Raw genomic sequence first — 25865 nt, 5'->3', positions numbered from 1 at the left:
ATAACACTTAATAGGGGCAATTCTGAAAAGATAAGGTAAATTGTTTCTTGATTTAATAAGTGGACACTGTTTTGACCCAAGAAAAAAAGGCTAAGTGAAAACTTTTTTTGATCCGGAGTATTAAGTAATCAATGCATCAAGAGGGCATTTTTGGAATGTCCTTGAAAGATTATCATTAAAACAAGTTTGGTTACAAGAGTTTTAAAATAAGGGAGGTGAGTGTAATATTCAAAACCACAAGGGAAGTGAGTGTAATGAGACTAAATCTGAGGGGAAGTTTATGAAATTATCCCATATTATTAATGGCATTAACCGAAAAAATGAAGAATTTTGAGCACACCCTATGTTCTTTACTTTGTATGAACAATAATATTTTTGTGTAATCTTTTAATGTATTTTAGAAGATTAATGCTTTTGATCACATTTTATGTGCTTTGACAATACAGATTTTATTGGAAAAATAGTCAACTAGTGTCCAAAACAATCAGAAAAGGGCCAAATATACCCCTCGTTATACTGGGGCCAAATATACCCCTCGTTATATTTTGGGGTCAAATATACCCCTGCCGTTCTACTTTGGGGCCAGATATATCCGTTAAAGTTGTCCAAGGTGGACATCCGATCCTACATGACTGCCACACATTCGATGAGGTGGATGCCTCGTGGCATGCCACCTCAACACCCCTAATCCATTTTACCCCTCCTCTCTATTTGTTCCTCCACCACCATTACCGCTACCATGATCGCCTCTTCAAATTCCAAGCAGCATCACTAAGCAGATTTCAAAATGCTTAGTGAAAATGCTTCTATTCGATTGATTCTGCTGCGATTGTTTATGGATTGGTATTGATTAATATCTGAATGTTCGTGTAAGATTTGCTTATGGATTGCGATTCTTTTTGCTGTTTTTGCATATCTTAATTTTTGTTCAGTTGGACTTGAATTAGCAAACAGAAAATTGTTTCTGGGGTTATTGATTATGAGAAAACTTTTTACTGTTCGAAGAACAAAGGCATTTATTTTGTTTTACCTTGCAATGTTCTTAATCTGTTTATTTTTTTGGTACAAAAATATTAAATAGAAATATTAAACTCGTTCATAAGCATTGCTGAAATCTGCTTAGTGATGCTGCTTGGAATTTGAATGGCGGTAATGGTGGTGGAGGGGAAGAAAATTTTAGTGGTGGAGAACAAATAGAGGGGGAGGTATGATGGGTTAGGGGTGTTAAGGTGGCATGCCACATGACATCCACCTCATCGAATGTGTGGCAGCCATGTAGGATCGGATGTTCACCTTGGACAAATTTAACGGATGAGGGGTATATTTGGCCCCAAAGTATAACGGCAGGGGTATATTTGACCCCAAAGTATAACGGGGGGTATATTTGAATTTAAGTCATTTGTTTTTGAAACAGTTGCTGAGAATGACCAATATAAGGAAAGTGAAGTTGTTAGATTATTTTCATTTTTTATTTTGCCGACAATTTCTACAGGTCATCGTTCATTTTTCAACTCTTTCTGGTTCACTTATTTCCTTTTGAAAATTATCTTCGTTTTGTCCCTCTTCCATTGGCAGGAGCCAATAATTGTCACAAGGAAACGCTTTAAGACGAAAGTGAAAAAATTACCTAAGTAGTCTATTCAAGCTTAGGCTTGGTTAAACCTAGTCCTCAAAGTATGACGTTGAACATTTGTAAGGTGTGTGTTTTTGAGTTTGTAAAAACTGAATATGCAAGCTCAATTTTTGAGTTTTTCTTTAATGAGAACATCTCTCAATTCAATGGGAAAGACGTGGTAAAATGACAAAAATAATCACTTTAGCTTATACAATCAATGTAGAGCAATATTTTACTAACAACTCTTTCTCCATGACTAACCAAATAAGAGCGACAAAGCTTGCTTAGTCCTTGAAATGAACTTGTATAACTCAAGAACTCTTCCTCCTGGCACTAAAGATGAACCATCAGACGACAGAAGAAAAGCATGGAGCTTTCAATTTGATTTTATTCCTTCAGAGGGTTGTCAGTTGTACTGCACCTATGCGACTGAAACATGCATAGCAATGGAGGATTTCGTTCATGAACATCAAAGCACAAATGAAACATCAAATAACCAATAACAAATACACCGGGGACTGGCCTAGTGCAAAGAAATGAATTGGTTACAATGTTCCTTTTTTTTCATTGTTGACCCTCATTCTCTCAACTAAATTTCTCCCCTTCTCTTCTATATGACGTGCCCTCTCTTCCAGTTTCTCCCCCATTTTTTTCCCCAAACCAAACATCCTAGCCCTTCTCCCCATTCTTGTAGACTTTGTATCATCTTCTCCATTAATTTGACTTTTTTCCTCATGCAATACCAGTTGTCGAGAAGATGACTGGCATTCTATGTTCTCCTCTATACTCCTGAGGTGACCGTCTTGCTGTTCCTCATGCTTCAACAACGGTTCCTTCAGTTCTTCCAAAGGCTGGTTATTTCCGCTAGGCTGCGCTGTAGGAACTGAAAAGGACGCATGTGGATCCAATGACTTGCTACTTTGCAGTGCAGCCCCTCCAACTTTTCTTGTCTTTTCTTGTTTGCTTTCGGCATTACCGGTGGTGCTTCCTGTGTCTGGACTATGCATAGGAACTGATAATAGTGCATGTGGATCCAATGACTTGCTTTGTTGTGTAGTCCATCCTGTTTTTCCTGGATTTTCAGTTTTGCTTTCAGCATTGGTCCCTCCCCTATCAACTGCAGTCACCCGTGTTGCATCCGCAGGTTGGGAGCCGGGTGCTTCTTGTTTGTTGGCATTATTACCTGCAGCTTCTCGATTAAGCCATATAAATGGAGCAACTTGTCGAGGGACCCAGTCATCCTTTTCCGCTAACATGCATGGGATGCATACACTTTCACAGTTTGGAAGTACCAGTACTTCGCGAATAGCACTCTGCATTAGTTATGAAGAATCAGCTAAGCCTCTGAAGGAAATCTCACCTATGTTTTTTGTTGGTATCAGCACTAAGGGCTCGTTTGGTTGGAGACGACTTATCCCGGGATTAGTTATTCCACCCTCAAGGTGGGATAAAAAAACCACTACGGAAAAGGCTTAAATATGCCATCCCTATCGAAATGGGATTCGTATAGTTTGGCTCATTTATGCCATCGAATTATAGGAAAGGCTCATTTATGCCATCGAACTATAGGAAATGGCTCATTTATGCCACTCATCAATAGTTTGACTCATTTATGCCATTGCTCGTTAATAAAAATGACTTATCCATGCCATATTTCATTAAAGTTGATTTTACAATACCATATATGACACGTGGCCTCCAACTAGATTATGGTTGTGGGTGGGTGAGGTGTATGGGTCGGATTTTTTATTAATTTGGTATTTAAAATTGGTGGTCAAGTTTAATTAAAACACATAGACCTCTAATTGAAGGCCACGTGTCATATCTAGGATAATAAAAATGACATGGATGAGTCATCCATAAATGAGTCAAAATATTGATGAGTTTTTTTTCCAACCAAATGAGCCAAACGTGGGCATAAATGAGCGGCATAACTAATCCGGGATTTTATCAAACGTGGGATAAGGCGGCACTAATTTTTATCCCAGGACTATTTTTGCTTATCCATCATACCAAACGAGCCCTAAGAGTATTAATTACCATTTCAGCAAATAATATAGCCTATGGTTGACAAAAAGAGAACAATATAATCGGAAATGTTGCATACATTGCTCTGTTAATTTTAAAGGTATATCAAATTCAAGCATCTTAATGTTGTAAAACAATACATAGAAGCAAAGCCATTGGTGGTTGGGGATGAAACAAGCAAAAATAATCTAGTAACTTATCAAAAAGAAATGATCAAAAAACAAGAACTTGCAAGGCTGGGAGGCTTAAGAATTTCAAATTTGGTCGAATTGCTTCACAAACAAAGCACTTCAGAGGATAGCCATGATGCATCGAGATGGGGGAGGGGGAAAATGCCGTCTTTTCTGTTAAGTCTATTATAAGAAACTTCTGATCAGCTTTTCCACATATTTCAATGTGGATCCTAAGGTATCGAGAAAGGTGTGTTTTTTCACTTGGCTAGCTGCGAGCGCGTGATCTTGATGGCGGAGATTTTTTTTTTTTTTTTTTTTTTTTTTTTTTTTTTGAGACTGGTAACATAGATGGCGGACTATTTCAGGAAGAGGAAGATTACTTGTATTAATTAGTGTTTTATGTATAAAGGCTCAAGGGAAGATGTGAATTACCTCCTTTCACATTGTAGGGTAGTGTCTTGTTTGTGGTGAGGCATTCTGAGATGTTTAAGACTTGAGTGGGTGATGTTGGGCACTGTAAAAGAAACAATGTTTTGCTGAGCCTTTCACAGACGGCACAGAGCATGGTATGTTGCTCCTCTAACACTTTTGTGGACTGTACGAGGAATAGGAAAGCTTTTGATGGAGTTGAGAAAGACTTTGTACACTTGTGGAATAGCCTCTTTTCCCTTATTTTGTTTGGTGCAGGCACGAGTTCCTATATGTATAGAAAATGGGTGTCTCTTATAGAAAACAGTGTCTTTTTGTAAGAATTACTATTTGTGGTATACTTCTTGTACACGGACACGTTGTTGCCGTTCTTTTGATGAAATTTATTACTTAATCGGAAAAAAGTGATCTAACAAACTAGTTATGCAAGCTTACTGTATTGAGCTCATGCATTTTGTGTTGAAGGTTACATAACCTTCCATTAATCTCTCTTCAAATGAATTTCAGCAACTGAATCACTCCTGTCCCTGGATCTCAAACAACCTTTCGTCTACAGTTTCCAACTACATCCTACTTATTCCGAGACCGATTTAAAGTACACAAATTTCACGTAGACAATATCAAACCATGGATCTTTTGGGGGTCCACCGACTACGGTAGCTACAGTCACACAACAACAAAGGAATCAGGAAAGAATATGACTCTTATATGAAAAGTATTGGAGTGGAAGATACTTTCTTCAATATTCAGTGCATCATTTTTTTTTTTTTTAATACTTTTGTTATCATAGGAAATATCCACTATTACAGATAACTGGCTAGTTTTTTAGGAAAGGTACTCTTTGACGCCAACTTGTTTGAGATTAAGGCGTAGTTGTAATAGTAGTAGTACTCTTATGTATAGAATTGGATTTGACATGGAATCTCCAATCACTCGACATTATATATTTCCGTAATGATGATTGCTAAAATGCTAAGTGCTTTTTCCCAGTACTTGATATTTTGTGTCAATATTCTACTCCTTAGTTCAAGAGGATACCTTGCGATCTGTTAACCCACTACTGTTAGTCTCTCACAAATAATCTTTATAAACCTTAACCGAATGAAGATGGATTTAAGCTAGCAAAGTGTTAGAACTGTCAAAGGTTAACACATTTCAATCTTAATCACCCACATTGGTAAAATTTTCAGATCACGATTAAGTCAATGTAAAAGGCTAAAATGAGAAGATTGAAATTTTTTCAAACATGATTAAGTTGAATCACATAATCAAATTGTAGAGCAGATAAATTCTCAATCTGACCTTAAACCGATTGATTAGGAACAAAGACAGATGCCCGCTTGAGATCTTATGCTCCCCAACAGAAGAGTCCAAGTGGAAATCTATATCGGGCATCGATGTGAATCCGAACCATATTTGATCTGAAGGTGGCGGCTTTATGTATAGCCTCATAGTTCCTTGAATGGATGCAACCCTAATCCCCAGCGAGAGTGGTACCTGGTGATTTCCAGATATGCTTAGAATGCAAAAGAGCTTCTTCCACAATTTGTTACAGTACAAGAAGAATAAGACACTATGTTCTATCAGTACATGCGCCAATAAATTCAAAAACCGTCATCAGGCACAATATGATTAAATCACTAATAATCTAAGCAACACATGCAGTAGCATAATGCTGCCATATCAGAAGTTCTCATGATTGTATAACAAGTAAATCCTTTTTCATTCAGAATCCATTGCTCAACCATACTTCATACTGTGTTCTCCTCGGGGCATCATCGTTTCACCTGCCCTTATCTATTCTCGTAAAGTAACAAGGACACTAAGGTCAACTGAATGAAATCAACTATGGTTCCTGCTCTGTAACAAAATAAGGAGGTCATTTCAAGTCGAAGTAAAGAGCACTGCCGAAGTTCTGCTGTATTTTACACAAATATTCTAGGATGTAGGTTACATAAACATAAGTTAACCTGTAGATTTTTGCGAACTCAATCTGATGTATATTAGGAAACTAACCCAAGTCAGGCGAATCCCTCAAGTAGACCTTTTCTATTACGAATCCCTCAAGTCGAACATTTTCACGGAAGCAAACTAAGAAATTAAGACCTCCAAGATTTAGCTCGAAGGATTTTAAGGACTGTGAGGGAATCAAACAAGGAAACCCAAGGCCAATTAATCTCTTTGAATCAAAGGGTCATGTGACAAGAATCCTCTAGGTCATTTCTTGGTGGCTAACTATTAAGTGCATCTTCGTACTTTTGGCTCTTGGTTGTCATAACTGTAAATACCCAATTTAATTGTGTTCTTTCTTTTAGAATGAATTTGGATGAAAGAAACCCTTGTGGGAGCTTAGAGTATCTTAATTCCTATTAGCAACTTTATTCTAGTTAAGGTAACATAACTAATTCCTTTTCTAGCTTAGTTTAGTTTGTTTCTTTAGATATTGACATATTATAATAGTTAAAAATTCAATTATTCTAGTTTGTGCTTTGGTTTTATTTGGTAGTTGATTTCCCCATTAAAGTTGGTTGTTCTTCTTTATCTTTTAGCTTCCGAATCTATCACAATCAGAATCTGCACTATAATATATAGTAACTACTGGTTTCTGAAAATTTACAATGAACCAACAGCAGTTATTTTGCAAAAATGTACAAAAAATTTCAAGGGAAGAAAATAGTTGTATCCCTGCATTCTAACCATTAAACTGTAACCTTGGCATCAATTTTCCTTTATCTGATCACCTCTTAAACACCAGCCAGTGCAATGCTCAAGGATGCCCCTATGTAAAGAATTAAATTACTGTCCCAGAATGGTACCAGTTTAAGGATTTGGTATTACTGGGTGTGATAGTGTGGTGATTCTATCCTCCCCTACATTGTATTTTTCCTTCAACCCCCCAAAAGTGAATAGCGGGAATTACTTACTACTTAAAGAATCAACCCTAAAATAGTTCGGCCAAACAAGATGTTGTGGAGACAAGACTTGAACTCTTGACATCAAGGATATGAGCCTTACGAGATACTAAACTGCTCTACCCCTTACATAAACAAGGATTAAGTGAGCCCCTCCACCCTATCAGTACAAACTGAATAGCCCGTTATATTAATAACAAAGTTGTTACCAACCTGTGAGACCTGCTTGGCAACAGAATTAAAGATAGACTTCCACTTAGACACTTGAGGCGACACACTTGGCGTGCTATTGGAGCTTCTCATCCCATCTGAAAAATTCACCTGATTAATACACTTCCATTACTATCTAAATATTTTTGTTTTAGAAATAGTTGACTATTCCTTAAAACTGCATAAATAACCATTAAGCATGCTCAACCAAAATAACATATTTTGATTGCAAAATCCAAATTTCTGAGAAGATCAAAGAAAATGTTACCTTCCTTGGTTTGGTCCATCTTATCAACATCCACTTCAGAATGCTTTTGTTTTCCAAACTGCTCAGCCCCTTCTAGTAAATCATATTTGACATCATGATCACTTGATTCTATTTCTGGTTCGTCCCCTTCAGGTAAATCAAGGTCCTGAACTGCAACCCTTGTCTCGACATCCAAGATTGCACCACCAGAATACTGAAGATCAATTTCGAAGGCCCAATACTCATTCATGTCTGAGGGAAGAACCCTCATTGCACGTATATAGGGAGGAAGGTTACCAATATTAACACCAGTACATGTCACTTCGCCTATGTAGCTGGGAATTCGTATATTTGACAGCGTTCTCTACAAGTAAGAACACACAGAATCATAGGTCAGTTAGACGAAGAAAATTTCTTTTTAATTTAATCTAACAACGGAAGCTGCATAAAATGTCGCAATAAAACATACAAGCCTACAAAGCTTCAAATAAAGCATTAAACAAATTTCCTGCCATGGTAGCTTGTGTAGGAAGAGAAGAAAATCAACCATTCCAGACCCAACTTCTAAAACAGAAAGGTTACATAATATGGAACCAAATCCATTTCTTACTCAAACACTTGCAGCTGACAAAAATCAATTGCTAATTTTCCACCTACAGTACTAATTGCAAAAGGATGTTCATTTGCTTCAGAAGCAATAGTTAGCAAATTAAGATGTCAGTAACCAAAAAGCTTAGACCAAGATAAAAGCCTATACAAATGGAAAGAGAAAGGAGATTGCAAACCTGAATCCTGGCTTGCAAGGAGGTTTTCATCTGGTCGTTTCTTTTAGCATCAAAAAACAAACGGGATATTAACAAATTCCAACAAAGAGTTCCCTCATCACCAAAAATTCTGTCATCAGAATCTGCATCAGAAGTAACAGACATTTGACTCCGGCTTCCTGATGCAGTAGATGTCGATGTAGATGTAGATGAAGGCACTACAACATCCTTAGTAGAACAATCAAGAGGCTTGCGCGTTGGAGCCAACTTGACGCCACCACCAGCAAAAGCAAGGTCTTGGAAGGACTGAGCTCTCTCACTTATCTTCCTTTCGTCATGATCTGACGTTGAAATGGAGCTTCCCTTATTTTCTGGACCACTCTTAGAAGCTTTCTTGGCAAGCTTTTTCAGAAATTGCCGAACTTTTGAGGAACCATCAAGCTTAATTGATTTATCACCTAAATCAACACCAACGCTTGAATATGGTTTCATAAATGAAGGATAACCTGCATTTAATGACACCAGGTAATTTTGAAACTCAACGTTCAACTTGGCAAACCACTTCAGTTTTTCTTTGTCCTTGCAGGAAGCAAGACGAAGGGATTTGCACCATGCTTCTTTCTCCCAGCATGTGTCAAGATAAATGTAAAGTATTCTACTTCCTCCATATAAAGTCGACGCTTTGCTCTCTATTTTGATAGGATATCTCTTCGCCCTGTGTTGGAGCAGATAACACCAATTGAAGTTGTAAGTTATTGTTATCACATCTTTGCGAAACAATTAGACAAACCACTTACTTAACCGGGTGCTAAATAAAAGGATATTAACATCTAAATAAGAAGTACTATACAATATTATGGGAAACTAGAGAAAAAGGCTATTTGGTGTTTTATCTTCTGTCTACTTCTTCTAAAAGGAATTTTATCTTTCTTATTAAATAAACTCTGCAGTCCCAAAATCACACAACCAAAATTTGAACATCAAGCACTATAATGAAAATTTTATACTTCTAGTAAAACCGAGCAGCAAATGACCTACTTGCACCCAATGTTATACTACAGATAGGCAAATTTGTGCAAATCAGCTTCCAGCAACCAGATTATTTCAAGCTCAAACTAAGAAGAATGTTTTAGCCCACCTTTAAAAGAATTTTAGCTTTTTTAGTTTAGAATAAAATCTGCAGATACCCAAAAATCTTGACCTGAGGTTGAACTTCATACGGTAAATCCAAGAAAAAATTTGCTTTAGCTAGACACATCAGCAAATGACCAACCTACTTCCACTCTATGAAACTACAAAATACATGTAGGCATATATGTCTGTTGCAGCTTTCAACCACCAGATCAATTCACATACAGACTATGAAGAATGCTTTATACTCATCTTTATGTATAACCTAGCTTTCATGGCATCAGCATCAAACGACAAAAGTTCATAGCCTATAGATCAATTGCAGCTAGAGACTAGAGATCTCTTTCCAGGTCTGATGCCTCCAAAACTAAGTTATATATATATTCATAATTCATTAAATTGTTAGAACAGGAATACGAGTGCCATATAAATCTTGCCAATGATTTATATTTGAAACCAGCGAGACAAACCAACTTAAACGACCAGAAAAAGATATAGTGTGGCGATTCAACACAAATCATTTCAAAATATAATAGTACTTCCGAAATTACCATTTTCTAGAGGACAAGCTTGAGGCCGAAACAGCTGCTATCGTGCAACCCTTCAGTGGAATTTCTACATGGGAACCATCTGACTCCGTTAGGACAAGATGATGATCCTTGATTTGGGCAAATTTCTGAGTAGGTGTAATCTCTAAGATCTCTTTCTTGGCCTTTTGCTGTGTCAAGGCTTTGTCCACTGGAAGAGCCTTTGGTATTCTTTCAGATTCTAGAACCCAGACTATCCCCTGGGAGACAGAACAACAAGCACAATACAGTAAGTTGAAACTGGGCCAAGCAAGCGGAACTACCTTTATGGGCAGTGGTGAGACTTGAAACCAAAAACTCTATCTGCTCTAATGCTATATAGAAATTATCGAACTGAACACACACTTTGTATTCAATGTGCAAGTATATATAGCAGGTTAGGGATATAAATCAATCGCCTAAGTCTCATCTAATACATCCACAGAGACTCTACATAAAACACATCTAATCTAATATATACATTCAACCGTTCAAATTACATTCTATCAATCTCCCTGAATTGAATGCAACAGGTCAAAAGCCACCGGGCGCATTCACACACACGGCCAAGAAATCACATATACTCCCTACATTTCAAAATGTCCACCACTTAGCTATCTCCCAAAATTTCAAACTAATTGCACACCAACATTTCAAAATGCACTTATTCACTACTTAGATATGGGAAAATTGCTACTCCCTCCGTTCCGATTTAAGTGTCTTAGTTTGACTAGACACGGAGTTTAACAAATAAAGAAAGACTCTTAAATCTTGTGGTCCTAAATTAAAGATGTGTATAATGTGCTAAAATGTCTTTTGAATCTTGTGGTTATAAACTTGCCATGTACTCCCTCCGTCCTCAAAAGATTGTCTTACTTTCCTTATTAGTTTGTCCCAAAAAGATTGACACATTTCTATATTTAGAAACAATTTAACTTTATGAGATGATTTACAGCCACACAAATATGTAAGACTTGTTTTGGGCCACATCAAAAGTCTTACTATGTTTTTTGTTAAACTCCGTGCCAAAGTCAAACTAAGACAATCTTTTTGGGATGGAGGGAGTATAATTTTTGAATTGTCAATTACTACCTCCGTCCAGTTTTACTTGTTACATATTGACTTTACACGCTTATTAAGGAGCCAAAAATAGCATGAAAAGTTTACCCCTAATTATTGCTAATTACCTAATGATTGAAATCATTAAAGCTTATCAAAGAAAATGTATAGCCAACTAATTAAGTTATGGGTTCCAACAATTCACATATTCCCCCCCCCCCCCCCCCCCCCCCCAAAAAAAGCACATGTTTGGAAAAAGGAATTGGAAAATTTGACTTATTAATTACTAAGGGTAAAATAGGAAAAAAGTGATAAATTATCTCTTGATTTTCCAAAGTGGACATGTAAAATTGGACAATTATTTTTAGCATAGTGGACAAGCAAAACCGGAGGGAGGGAGTTTAATTTTTGAATTATCAACTTATTCAATATATAAAGATGCGCTCTTTTTTTTTAAACAGACAAGACACTTAAATTAAATTGGGACAGAGTAAAGAAACTCTTTTTGGGACACTTAAATGTCATTTCCAAAATTTTATTGTGTACCAAAAAGAATGACTTAATCTAGTTAATTTAGCTGACAAACTGAACAACATAAACATTAAAGCAAGTAAAATGACACACCTGTTTCTGGTACAACGAAAAATCAAAATCCCTGGTAGATGATAGTGACCCATCAGGTTTTGCTTTATCCACTTCACGAGCAACTCTACGATTCAACCATTGAATCAAAAGTACCACACCAACAGCTTCAAGTACAAGTACTGTTACAGCTCCCAATACAAACACTATAAAGAAGAACAACATCCTTTTTCCTCTCTCCTAAATTTGTACAAAAAAGAACAGATTTTGCAGTGTCACAAATCCATTATTTTTTAATGAGATTTTTGGATCTTTCAAGTTGAAAGAAAGTAAGGAGCGTAGGTTACCGTAAATAGGAAGAAACGGTTTAACTAAAGTTAAACGAAATTGTGGGATAAAGTAATCTAATGGGTTAAAGCAGTTGCTGAACAAACTCTGACCAACGCGTTTCAAATTGTAGGGGTTATTTTTTCGGAGCTTTAAGAAATCAAATTGAAGTACTACTACTTATTTTCCTTAAATAGTCTACTTTTGAAAAAGACATTATTTTAGATATTTTTTGGCAGAGTTATTCATATTCCACCGGTGTGGTCCATGCTAGTTGTATTGGTTTTCTATCATTATTCCATCATTCTTATTTCGTACCTGTCCTGGTCCAAATCAGGAAAAAACGGGCGAAGTGCACTGATAGGCATTTTTCAGGTAATATTTTGTAGATTGTCCTTTTTGGAATAGTTATTTAGTTAATGATTATTTTTTTAATTTTTTTAATATAATTTATGGAACTTTTAGAGCATGATGTAAAGATCCATTTTGAGAAAATTGATAAATGAAAAGGGCCAAATATACCCCTCGTTATACTTTGAGTTCAAATATACCCCTGCCGTTGTACTATTGGATCAAATATACCCCTCCTCAGTTAAAGTTGTACAAGGTGAACATCATATGTTACGTGGTAGTAATATTTGATGAGGTGGATGCCACGCGGCATTGTCACCTCATCACCCCTAACCCATTTTACTCCTTCCCACTTCCACCACTAAAATTTCACCATTACCACCGTATTATCCACCAATGGTGACTAAATATGAGAGAGAGCAATAGCGGACTTAAAATGAACCTCAAATTTTGGGATTAACATAATTACTAACAAATGGTATAAACAATTTGGTTTGATCTTAGCTAATGCGTACAATTAATTACCAGTAAACTATTTTATCCTACATTTTATATTGGATAATCTCCTAATTCCAGTAACCAAACTGTCCCTTGAAGTTTTAAGTATTCTAAAGATTATACATCAATTTAAAAATTTAACAAAACGAGTATTAATTTTGCATTTGAACTAAACCACCATAAAAGCATGGGTAAAACACGAGACGACAACACAGATCAAATGTGCATGCCACCAAGCTAAAGAGCCTTTCTTTTTTCTTCCAAAAAGAGAGAAAAAAAGGGTTTTCGTAGACTCATCAGCTACTAATGCTCCTTTTCTCTTCGCTCTCTGTATACACAGTACTCTGTATTCATATGTCTGTTCTCTGCCTCTCCACTACCAACACTTCACGACAAAGAACAAATTAACCCAAACTTTGAGGTTCATTTTAAGTCCATTATTGCTCTCTCTTAGATTTAGTCACCATTGATGGATAATACGGTGGTAATGGTGGCAACGATGGTGAAATTTTAGTGGTGGATGTGGGAAGGAACAAAATGGGTTAGGGGTGATGAGGTGGCAATGCCACATGGCATCCACCTCATCAAATATCACTGCCACGTAAGATATGATGTCCACCTTGGACAACTTTAACGGAGGAGGGGTATATTTGATCCAATAGTATAACGGCAGGGGTATATTTGAACCCGAGGGGTATTTTTGGCCCTTTTCCGAATTGAAAATGTTATGAGAAAACTTTAGATCATGGTTTAAAATTTTATAAGTTATTGCAAATATTAGATGGTAGTTTGTCTTGTTTGTAAGGTCGAATAATGTATGACTAAATATTAGAACTAGGGGTATACAAACTAAACCGACAAACCGCACCAAACCGATAATCCGAATCAAACCGAGAAAAAAACCCGCTTAGTGATTTGGTTTGATTTGGTTTGGTGTTGGAAAAAAAAAAACCCGATCATAATTGGTTTGGTTTGGTTTTAACTAAAAAAAATCAAACCGAACCAAACCAACTCAACATTACATGTATATAAGTTTTTAAAACATTTTATACATAAAAGATTTAGTTATAATGTAATTTATTAATATTTCTTAAGTTTTTTCATAATTTATGTCTTTTAATATATTATTTCAAGTTTGGACTTAAAATTTTGAATGTTCTAATAAGATTTATAGCTCATAGATGTTAGTAACTCAAACAAAGTCAAAACCAAATCAATATTAATGCTAACAAAAGTAATTCAAGCCTAACACTAAGAATGATAATAATGTTGGATATCTATTATTTAGTTTTGCATTGTTAATTCAAACAATGAAAATACATAACTTAATATTTCTTTTTATCCTGTAATTAATACTTATTATAGCATAATTTAATTTTAGGCGATGATCATTTTCATTATGTCTTATTGATTAGCTAAATTTATTTTATGCTATTTCATTATCTTTTTTGTTGATAATTTTATTACAAAGTCATCACTCATTTCAGATTTTTGTTCTTTTCTTAAGAGACACCTTAATTATATAGTTGTATCTTACTAGGACTAAAGAAATATTTGAATTAAAAGTTATATTTTGTATGAAAATTTTTTGGAAAAAAAAATAATCCAAAAAACCCGAGAAAACCCCGAAAAAACACCACACACACACAAAACACACACACTTTTATTGGTTTGGTTTGATTTATCTATTTAAAAACCCGACACAATTGGTTTGGTTTGGTATTTAAAAAACCCGAACCAACCCCGTCTTACGTGTACCCCCTAATTAGAACCAGTGAGACATTATTCGGAAAAGTAATTTTTCAAAGGCTATATTTGCACAAGTTTTAAAAATACGGACAAAATCTAAATTCCGGCTTAGAAGATGAACCTTTTGAGTAAATCAACCAAGGGCGTTGTTTAAACATTAATCAGAATTTGCAAACTATTTAAAGTTTAGCCAAATATTCTAACAAAGCAGTGCACCTTCTTTTCTTCTCCTTCTCACTTTTTCTGCAACTGGCCGTTCTTCTCCTTCTTCTTCTTCTTCTTCTTCTTCTTCTTCTTCATGTATACATCAACGATAATCTTCCTGTCGCTACCAATCACGAATCTCCGATCATATAAGTTTCATCACCTTGTTCTTACATGAGTACTTATTGAAGGACACAATCCCGAAGTTTTGAACTATGGAGATCAAATTTAAGGACAAATATTTATGAATGTATGCATCATTATAGTCACCATATCGTAAGAAAACTACATCTTATTGGTTACTATTATTGCTAGTTCTTTCGTTTTTTCCTTATTCTTCCATCTTCTTTAATGGCTTGAAGTTGGAAGTTGGAACCACAACAATTGAACTTTAGGACACAAGCCTGAAGGTTGTACTACACAGTTCGAACTTTAGGACATAATGTCCTGAAATTTAAACTGAAAAACTAAACATAAGGACACTAAAGCCGAAAATCATGAAATTTCGGTTAACAACTGAACTTAATTAAGGACACAAAGTCCTGAAATTGAACAGAAAAAACTGAACTTAAGGACATAGATATATGGTGTCCTGAAGTTCGAGGAAGCGAAGAAGAATTAGTGACATTTCCACGGAAAAAAAATGTAGAAATAGCATCCACTGTCACTTTTTGATTATGTCTTTGAAAAATACTTAGTTCTTATCCTGAAGTACTTCAAATTTCATCGCAATATCTTGGAGTAAACTCCTGCAATGCGCCGAGGTCCACGAAAATATCGGACCATATTGAGTCAATTGTACAGTCTAATTAATAAAATACTAATTACATGCTATGTCATGGGCCTCATGGCTAATAGGTTGAGGTTGACGTAATTATAAAACAAGATGACACGTTCAAATTTAAGGATGAAAATGTTATGTTATTGATGTGGAAGACGAAAGAGATACAGTTGAAGCATTCCTTGGGCAGAAAATTAAGGATTGACGATGCTCCTTGGTGTGCTACAATCTTATAAAATCTCAACGTTCTTACTTTTTCAATTATAGTTGTATTTGAAAATATCTGTCTGACCAATGATTTTGTTGCTTGATTTCTGTTGATTTTGGGTATCTCTAATATCCATTATTTTATCATCACTTAATGCATAAACAATGTTTGTTATGAACACGTGTAGCGGTAAGAGTGTACGAGGGAATTGAAGTTCTATGGATCCAATCAAATTGACTGGTACACACACACACACACAGAGTCACACACTCCATATATTACGTTCAGTCAACAAAAAATAAAAAAAATCCCAGCTTTTCCAGGCTTCCTTCTCAAGGGTCCATAAGATTTGATACGCAAACCGTTTATTTTTCGTGGTACTATTTGGTATACTTTATTATCTATGCATTCAATATCAAGAAAAGCCCAAAACTGAAGTCAATATTTACCTTACTTGCTAGCTTTACTATTTTCCTATAAATATACTTCATACACATCCGAAGGATTACAAGTAGAAGACACAGTCAAGAAGAAGACAAGAGAGCAAGTGATTAATTAAAGAGATTGAATAGAGGAAGAACTCGACGTCATCCTCGGTAAGTACATCGTCAAATGATGATGTGATGATGGGGATTGAAGTGGCAAGTGAACCACAAGGCTGCAATGGTATAGTCTCTGCTCATTTGGCTTGGAAGGATGTAAATGTAATGGTCAGTCTGAATAATGGAGATACAAGAAATGTATTAGAAGGACTTATTGGTTATGCAGAGCCTGGTACCTTAACTGCCTTAATGGGTCCTTCTGGTTCTGGAAAATCTACACTTCTCGATGCCCTCTCTGGACGTCTTGCTTCTAACGCAATCCTCTCTGGAAAGATTCTCCTCAACGGTTGCAAAGCTAAGCTCTCATTTGGAACTGCAGTAAGTACTTAAATAATTGTAATTTTATAAGTATTTTCTTTCTTTTCAAAACAGAGAGAGTACGAGTTATTGTTGATATACACTATAGGCATATGTAACACAAGATGACACGTTGATTGGAACACTAACGGTTAGGGAGACGATTTACTATTCGGCTCAATTGCGTCTTCCCGATAAGATGCCATTATCGGAGAAAAGGACACTGGTTGAGAGCACAATTGTTGAAATGGGCTTACAAGATTGTGCTGATACCTTTTTAGGCAATTGGCACTTGCGTGGTATTAGCGGGGGAGAAAAGAGGAGAGTTAGTATTGCCCTTGAGATTCTAATGAGGCCTAGATTGCTCTTTCTGGATGAACCAACAAGTGGACTTGACAGGTAATTAATGTGCTAAAGATCATAGCTCACTTGCTTAACAGTGTTAATTGCGCAGTTATTAATGAATAAAATCAGCTTAATTTTCTGGATTTTGTGACAGTGCCTCGGCATTCTTCGTAACACAGACACTGCGTCGTCTGTCCAGAGATGGACGGACGGTGATTGCCTCAATTCACCAGCCAAGCAGTGAAGTGTTTGAGCTGTTTGACAGATTATATTTGCTTTCGGGAGGCAAAACTGTTTACTTTGGGCAGACTTCTGAAGCATCCAAGGCAAGATATATCCTTTCAACAGAACTCACTGCGTTTAATCTGAAGTATATGTGTGTTAAAGAAATTCACCACTGACCCTCACCTTTCTCTTTTCTACGATCCATAAGCTCGCGCAAGTTCTCAAAACTGGTTTTTGGTTTGCAGTTCTTTGCAGAAGCTGGGTTTGCTTGTCCTTCTCTCAGAAATCCATCAGATCATTTCCTCCAGTGCATTAACTCCGATTTCGACAAAGTTAAGGCAACTCTAGGAGAGTCAATCAAGGTATATCTTTTGAGTTCATCCTGGTACTGATCAAACTCCAAATGTTTGCACTTTTGCCGAGAGATTGCGGCATAACTTTTTAAAATAGATAATCCTACTCTGTTCACAGTTGGGAACACTTGAAGCATACACACCATGTGTTTTTGCTTTGATAACTGCAATACAATAGTCATTATAATCCATATAAGTCGCTGCTTTCTGTTGTTCTTTCTTTAAGCAACATTAACATGGTTTATATATATTAATGATGTATCAGAAGTTTAATCTATTTGTGTAGTTTAAGTGATTGTCAGGTAACTTTTTTGTCTGGCTTTATAAGGTTACCAATTTATAGTCATTATAGAAACTGCTCTTATCAATAAGCTAATAATATAAAAAACAATACTATATATATATATATATATATATATATATATATATATATATATATATATATATATCAATCTATAACATTTATTTTGGATGATCTTCGACTTCCTTCATTTAGCTTAATTCTTTTCTTATTTTGATTAGTTTGATCGGTGCAATGGCGATCCTCTAAACAAGATGACAACAGCAGAAGCAATTCGAAGTCTTATTGACTTCTATGGACATTCTAAGTACTGCTACTCAGCAAATGAACAAGTAGAAGAAATGTCCAAAGTTGTAAGTGTTAATATAATGGTCCACAACCTTGATATGATTTCATCAAATTTGATCTTTTTATTTTTTTTGTAACAGAAAGGAACATTGCTAGATTCCAAGGGTAGCCAGGCCAGTTTCTTTATGCAGTCCTACACCTTAACCAAACGTTCGTTTGTTAATATGTCAAGAGACTTTGGTTATTACTGGCTGAGGGTTCTAATCTACTTAGTGGTATCCATCTGCGTTGGAACCATCTATTATAATGTGGGAACCAAGTATACTTCCATCCAGGTAACTTATTTCTCCTAATGGGATTTTTAACTTGGTCCCTTGTAATTAATGTCTCCTACAATAAGTCGTGTCTTTGCTTTATTCATCAAATTCACATTATGCAGGCAAGAGGTGCATGTGCAGCTTTCATCTTTGGATTTATGACATTCATGTCGATTGGAGGTTTCCCATCATTCGTGGAGGATATGAAAGTTCGTACTTTATATGACACTCTTAAAAAGCTATATTTGCCACACAATTCTATAATTTGGCCCTATTTTGGCAATGAAAACAGGTATTTCAAAGGGAGAGGATGAATGGGCATTATGGTGCCGTTGCATTTGTCATAAGCAACACGTTATCTGGAATGCCATTCCTTATATTGATTGCAGTTCTTTCGGGTAGTGTCTGCTACTTCATGGTCCGCTTCCATCCAGGTTTCTCCCACTATTTGTTCTTTGTACTGGCCCTTTATGCCTGTATCACAGTGGTTGAGAGCCTGATGATGGTTATAGCTAGTGTTGTCCCTAATTTCCTCATGGGTATCGTCATAGGGGCTGGCATTCAGGTAATAGACATAATCTGTTTCCCTTTTATTAGATTAGGAAATGATTTTGCTAATCTAAGTATCTAAAGTTTAGTCAAAATGCATCTACACTTAACTATTGTGTATATTTGCTGTGTTAGGGAATATTTATGGTGGTCTCTGGGTTCTTCAGACTCCCTCATGACATCCCAAAACCTGTGTGGCGTTACCCGGTGTCTTACTTGACTTTCGATTTTTGGGCTATACAGGTAAATATTTGCTGCAGAGTTTAACTTTTATAACTGACAGTGTAAATTTTTACACCATCAGAGTACCTAATAATTACAGGTAAAAGTTCATACTAAGTAGAATTAGCAAATAAAACAGGTATCCTAATACAACATGTTAAAATGCACTAATAGCGTAAATAATTTTAGTTCCATCATCACCCAACAAAATAACATTCTTATGTTCTCAGTCTGATAAAAAGAATCAAACTTATACATGAGAAGCGTGTCGTAGATTTTAGACAAGGTGGTATATATACCAATTCTATATCAGGACATTATAAACCCGAAAGGATATGCTTTACAGGCACCAGTCTCATTTTGACTATATATATGAATCCAATGACTCTAATTTTTGTGGTTTCTGTAGGGGCAATACCAAAACGACTTGAGGGGGTTGATATTTGATAACCAGAATCCTGATCTTCCCAAGATCACAGGTGAATACGCACTTAAACAAATATTCCAGATTGACGTGAACAGATCAAAATGGGTGAATCTAAGTGTCATCTTCTCCATGATAATTATCTACCGAGTGATCTTCTTCATCATGATTAAGATCAGCGAGGATGTCACTCCTTGGGTCCGAGGTTACGTTGCTAAGAGAAAAATGCAGCAGAAAGGTGCGAATCATAATAAGACAGTGGCTCCACATGCTCTTGCTTAACCGCCTTCTCTAAGGATTTTAGAATCATGGACCAAATAGCAAGATCAAAAGGAATCAATCAAAAGATCCTATTATTCGTTTATTCTTCTTTTTATAAGTCAATATAAAAAGTTGCATTCAAATAATATACGAGATGACAGTGGTTTTTATAACGGTTATCCATTTTGTTCTTTTTTTGTGTGTTATGTTCTCATTTTTGTTTTCCAGTATATGCTAGAGACTTAAAGCCTGTTTGCCTTAACTTGTTAAAAGTAGATAACAAGTATCAAGTACTTAAAAGAATTAAGTCCTTAAACATAATTTAGAAATAAGTAATTATGTGTTTGAATAGAAGTTTGAAGCTGATACCGGAGGCGAATTTAGGATATCATGAGGATGTGTTCACCATTGCTTTAAGATAAGATATAAAATTTTATAGTGACATTGACTTCTCGTTGTAGATTATCCCATGGAGTTTTTTTTTATTTTTTTTGCTTTTTGGGACATGGTATAATTAGAAATAAAGGAAAGAAAAGTCATCTGATGCAATATAAAATAAAAACACGTTTTTTACTTGGTTAATAATATAAAAGGGAAGGTCAAAAGGCAGATTTTAGAAAATAATAGCAAAAGCAAGAGCTAGGGATTGAACCCGTGACCTTGAGGATGTAAACATAGCCTCTACCCCGTGCTCCACTCAGCCTATTTTGACCATGTGTTCCTTTAGTTAATATTAAATATATTTTTTAATTATACACATAATATATCGAGTTTAGTCGAGTGACCATATGTTCACGTGATCCAAAATTTATGCATAAATTCGCCCCCGGCTGATACTACTATGTAGAAGTAGTTACAGCATTATCCCTTAATGCAGAATATGGGCAACATGCTGGCTAGGCATCCGTCATTCCGCCATAAAATAATTAAAATGCGCATAGTCAACGGTTGTCACGAACATGTGAAGTAGTAATAAGAAGAGTACAAGAGAATTTAAAGTACTATAGTCCATAACATCTCTTAATTCTGTATACCCTGGTTATCAGATGTTGAGTCTTCGTTTCGTCTTATATTTATCTCTGCATTCAAATTCAATAGAAGTCCTAAATACAATAACCACCAGCTGGCTGCTAGCTGTTCTTTTTTCATATATACTCATCAGAAGGATATATGAAACATGCAAGAAAAAGAAGAAAGACAAGAGGGAAAGCGATAAATTAAAGAGATTGTATAGATGATGGAGATTGAAAAAGCCAGCATACCACGAGGGAATGGTATAGTTGTGGATGGATTAAGCCCTTTGAGTGAAACATTATGGAAGGAGAAAGTAAACACTGAAATAATCCTAGGAGATGATGTAACTGCTCATTTGGCTTGGAAGGATGTAAATGTAATGGTCTCTCTGAATAATGGAGATACTCGAAATGTATTAGAAGGACTTACTGGTTATGCAGAGCCTGGAACCTTTACTGCCTTAATGGGCCCTTCTGGTTCTGGAAAATCTACACTTCTCGATTCCCTCTCTGGACGTCTTGCTTCTAACGCAATCCTCTCTGGAAGAATTCTCCTCAACGGTGGCAAAGCTAAGCTCTCATTTGGAACTGCAGTAAGTAGTTAATTCTACACATTTTTTTTCTTTTCAAAACAGAGAGAACAGAGTTAATATTGATATACACAGGCATATGTAACACAAGATGATACGTTGATTGGAACGCTAACGGTTCGAGAGATGATTTACTATTCGGCTCAATTGCGTTTCCCCGATAGGATGCCATTAACGGAAAAAAGGACACTGGTTGAGAGCACAATTGTTGAAATGGGCTTACAAGATTGTGCTGATACATATATTGGGAATTGGCACTTGCGTGGTATTAGCGGGGGAGAAAAGAGGAGAGTTAGTATTGCACTTGAGATTCTAATGAGGCCTAAATTACTCTTTCTTGATGAACCAACAAGTGGACTAGACAGGTAAGTAAGGTGCTTAAGAACAGAAAATTTATTTAACAATGTTAATTGAATAGTACTATTAATGAACAATATCTGAAATCAGCTTAATTTTGTGACAGTGCGTCTGCGTTCTTCGTAACACAGACTCTACGTTGTCTGTCCAGAGATGGGCGGACAGTGATAGCTTCGATTCACCAGCCAAGCAGTGAAGTATTTGAGCAGTTTGACAGATTATACTTGCTTTCCGGAGGCAAAACAGTCTACTTTGGCCAGGCTTCTGAAGCATCTGAGGCAAGCAAGATACAACGGGTTCGAAGAACCCATTAATTACGTGTAACTTGGACTATATATATAAGAAAAAATTAGCACATATATAACGAGCAGAATTCATTGATTCTAAAGTTCGTATTTGCCGATAATCCCACCCTTCTCTTTTTAACAAACTCGAAAGTCTGAAGACTGAAATTTCGTTTGCAGTTCTTTGCAGAAGCTGGATTTCCTTGTCCTACTCTCAGAAACCCATCAGATCATTTCGTCCGGTGCATTAACTCTGATTTCGACAAAGTTAAGGCAACTCTAAGAGGGTCAATCAAGGTATGTATTAGAATTAATTTTTGATCACTTTGTTACTAATTAAACTCCAAATTGTTTGCACGTTTCACCGAGATTTAAATAGCTTTTTATATAGGCTATTGATCTGTTCATCGAAGCATACGCACGATAACTACTGCAATAAAGTCAATTATCCATATAAGTCGCCGCTTTCCGTTGTCCTTAATTTCTTTAATATATAGGTTACCTTACGTCTTGTTCACGTATTCCCAACGCTACCATGATTAAGAAGATTTAGTTAGGTGTTAAGTCATTGTTTAATCCCACTTTCTTCTCTTCTTCTGATTAAGTTCTTCCTCATTTTTTTATTACCTTTGCACGAGTCTCTGATTGTACTTGAGTCATAACTTTCGACATCATATATAGTTTATTAGCCTAATTGCGTTTAACCAAGTTTAAGTACCATTTTTTTTTGGTAGGAGTTTTACATTGTAAGGTTATTTGAAACCACTACAGGTAAACGTCTATAGTAAACATGGATTAATAATCCTAAGAAATAAGTAACCTTGAGTTAAACTACAGATTCTGTTACTAAACAATTCATTTAACTTATTCTTTTCTTATTTTGATAAGTTTGGTCCGTGCAATGACGATCCTCTAGACAAGATGACAGCAGCAGAAGCAATTCGAAGTCTTGTTGACTTCTATGGTCGTTCTCAGTACTGTTACTCAGCAAATGAACGAGTAGAGGAAATGTCCAAAGTTGTAAGTGTTAATGTTCCAAACCTTGATTATTATGAATTATTGATTTCTTCATTTGCCTTCTGCCATCAAACGTGATCCTATTTTATTTTGTGTAATAGAAAGGACCAGTGCTAGATTCCAACGGTAGTCAGGCTAGTTTCTTTATGCAGTCCTACACATTAACCAAACGTTCGTTTATTAATATGTCAAGAGACTTTGGTTATTACTGGCTGAGGATTGTGATCTACATAATGGTCTCCATTTGCGTTGGAACCATCTATTTTAATGTGGGAACCAAGTATACTTCCATCCAGGTAATTTATTCTCCCTTAATTAGTGGAAAAAGTAACAAATTAACGAACACAGTAACAGAGATAGAATTTTCATCAAGAAGATTCATCGTCTACTACATATACATAAAAAATCTACTACATATACATAAAAAGAATTTTGACCTTATATATACTATATACTATAATTAATTTCTCCGAGGAGAAATCTCATTTTTGCTTAATTCAAATTGATATTTTGCAGGCTAGAGGTGCATGTGTATCATTCATCTTTGGGTTTATGACATTCATGTCGATTGGAGGTTTCCCTTCATTCGTCGAGGATATGAAAGTTCGTACTTCTTATATTATAGGAATTTTGAGTTTAACTTTTATAAATGCACCAGCAGTATAAAACTACAATTAATTGTCCATAATAAATGGAACTAGTTGTCACCAGAAAAATAAGGTAGACCACCTTTTTGCAACAATATATATATATATATATATATATATATATATATATATATATATATATATATATATATATATATATATATATTAACACTGATATTGAACAAATTACTATACAGGGTATAAAAGTTAAATATTATGGTGATACATTGCCTCACACTTCTAAGTTGGATTTGTTTTACCAATTAAAATTACAGGTATTTCAAAGGGAGAGGATGAATGGGCATTATGGTGTGATTCCATTTGTCATAAGCAACACATTATCTGCAATGCCATTCCTTATACTGATTGCATTTCTATCTGCTACTATCTGCTACTTCATGGCCCGCCTCCATCCAGGATTCTCCAACTATTTTTTCTATGTACTTATCCTTTATTCCAGTATTACAGTGGTTGAGAGCCTAATGATGGCCATTGCAAGTGTTGTCCCTAATTTCCTCATGGGTATCATCATTGGTGCTGGCATTCAGGTTATAAACTTACTTAATCTGTTTCCATTTATTAGAGAAATTTAAATTTATATATAATATCAGTGCATTTTAATTGGTAATGGCAAATTATGTAGTTCATTTTCTATATTACCAAATTATTGTAGATGTTATACGTTGTTGTACGTCAATTACCAAATTATTGTAGATGTCATACGTCGTTGTACGTCAATTATCAAATTATTGTAGACGTTACACGTTGTTGTACGTAACTAGCACCATCGGTGCACTGAAAATTATATTATTAGATTGAAAACTGATTTTGCCTATCAATAAGAATCCAAGGGTTGGTAAAAGTATATATTATCACTTTTTACACTTAATTAATTTGTGTATGTTTGCCGTGTTAGGGAATATTTATGATGGTCTCTGGGTTCTTCAGACTCCCTCACGACATCCCGAAACCATTTCACGGCGTTACCCAATGTCTTATTTCAGTTTTGACTTTTGGGCTCAACAGGTAAAATTTGGTAAAAATATTGTTACCAACTGCTTTTTGGCCATGTTTTTTAAAAATATAGTCAATGTCCTAAAGTTTCAAGTTCCACAAGTGAAACTCTTCCCTCGTGAACTTTGGAACTTCAGCACAATATTGAAAAGTGGCTATTTGCAATTTTTTCCCTAATTGTCGCAAATTTAGTTAAACAATAATATTCCTTTTGTAGTTGAGTGTCATGACGTGGTATTAGAGGTTCCAAAATAAGTTCCATTATCACTCGACGACAAAATACTTCTATGTGCTTTGTCCCCGTACACAAGCCGCATGCTGCAAAATTAAATTTTACAAATTAACAAAAGTTACCTCATGGCAAAGTTCAAATTCTTAATTATGAAGTGGTATAGCTATATTCAATAACAGTAGGTTATATTTCACATGCACATCTTATTTTTCGACTATATGTATGGTTCAAAATGACCAATTTGATATGGTTTCTGTAGGGCCAATACAAAAACGATTTACAGGGATTGATGTTTGATAACCAGAGTCCTGATCTCCCCAAGATCTCAGGAGAGTACGTACTAAAATATACATTCCAGATTGACGTGAACAGATCAAAATGGGCAGACCTAAGTGTCATCTTCTCCATGATAATCATCTATCGAATCATCTTCTTCGTCATGATCAAGATCAATGAAGATGTCACTCCTTGGGTCCGAGGTTATGTTGCCACGAGAAGAATGCAACACAAAGGTGTGAATCAGAATAACGTTGGCCTAGGGCACTCTTGCTCGCATTCGCCTTCTCTAAATGTCTGAGAACTAAGGACCAAATTGCGCAAGAGATTAAAAGATATACTAGTCTATTGTCCATTTATTCTTCTGTTAATAAGTAACTACAACAAATTGTACAATATGCAATAACATATGAAATT

General features: G+C 35.7%; 1 protein-coding gene and 2 pseudogenes across 1 annotated transcript; 2 read left to right on the top strand and 1 right to left on the bottom strand.

Moving 5' to 3' along the window:
- Window positions 1-1985: 1985 nt before the first annotated feature.
- On the bottom strand, window positions 1986-12219 carry LOC132052490 (uncharacterized). Its single transcript, XM_059444055.1, has 8 exons — window positions 12064-12219; window positions 11759-11956; window positions 10061-10296; window positions 8400-9093; window positions 7636-7978; window positions 7371-7465; window positions 5548-5742; window positions 1986-2928 (listed from the first exon to the last, which is right to left on the bottom strand). The coding sequence occupies exons 2-8, from the start codon at window positions 11939-11941 to the stop codon at window positions 2161-2163; spliced, it is 2514 nt and encodes an 837-aa protein (XP_059300038.1). The 5' UTR covers window positions 11942-11956; window positions 12064-12219; the 3' UTR covers window positions 1986-2160.
- Window positions 12220-15998: 3779 nt separating this feature from the next.
- On the top strand, window positions 15999-20078 carry LOC132053975 (ABC transporter G family member 11-like; annotated as a pseudogene).
- An 858-nt stretch (window positions 20079-20936) lies between these two features.
- LOC132053974 (ABC transporter G family member 11-like) lies at window positions 20937-25749 on the top strand (annotated as a pseudogene).
- The last annotated feature ends 116 nt before the right edge of the window (window positions 25750-25865 follow it).

This window comes from Lycium ferocissimum, chromosome 4, assembly GCF_029784015.1.
Source record: "Lycium ferocissimum isolate CSIRO_LF1 chromosome 4, AGI_CSIRO_Lferr_CH_V1, whole genome shotgun sequence".
NCBI lineage: Eukaryota > Viridiplantae > Streptophyta > Magnoliopsida > Solanales > Solanaceae > Lycium > Lycium ferocissimum.
This window is presented reverse-complemented; position numbering and strand designations above follow the sequence as displayed.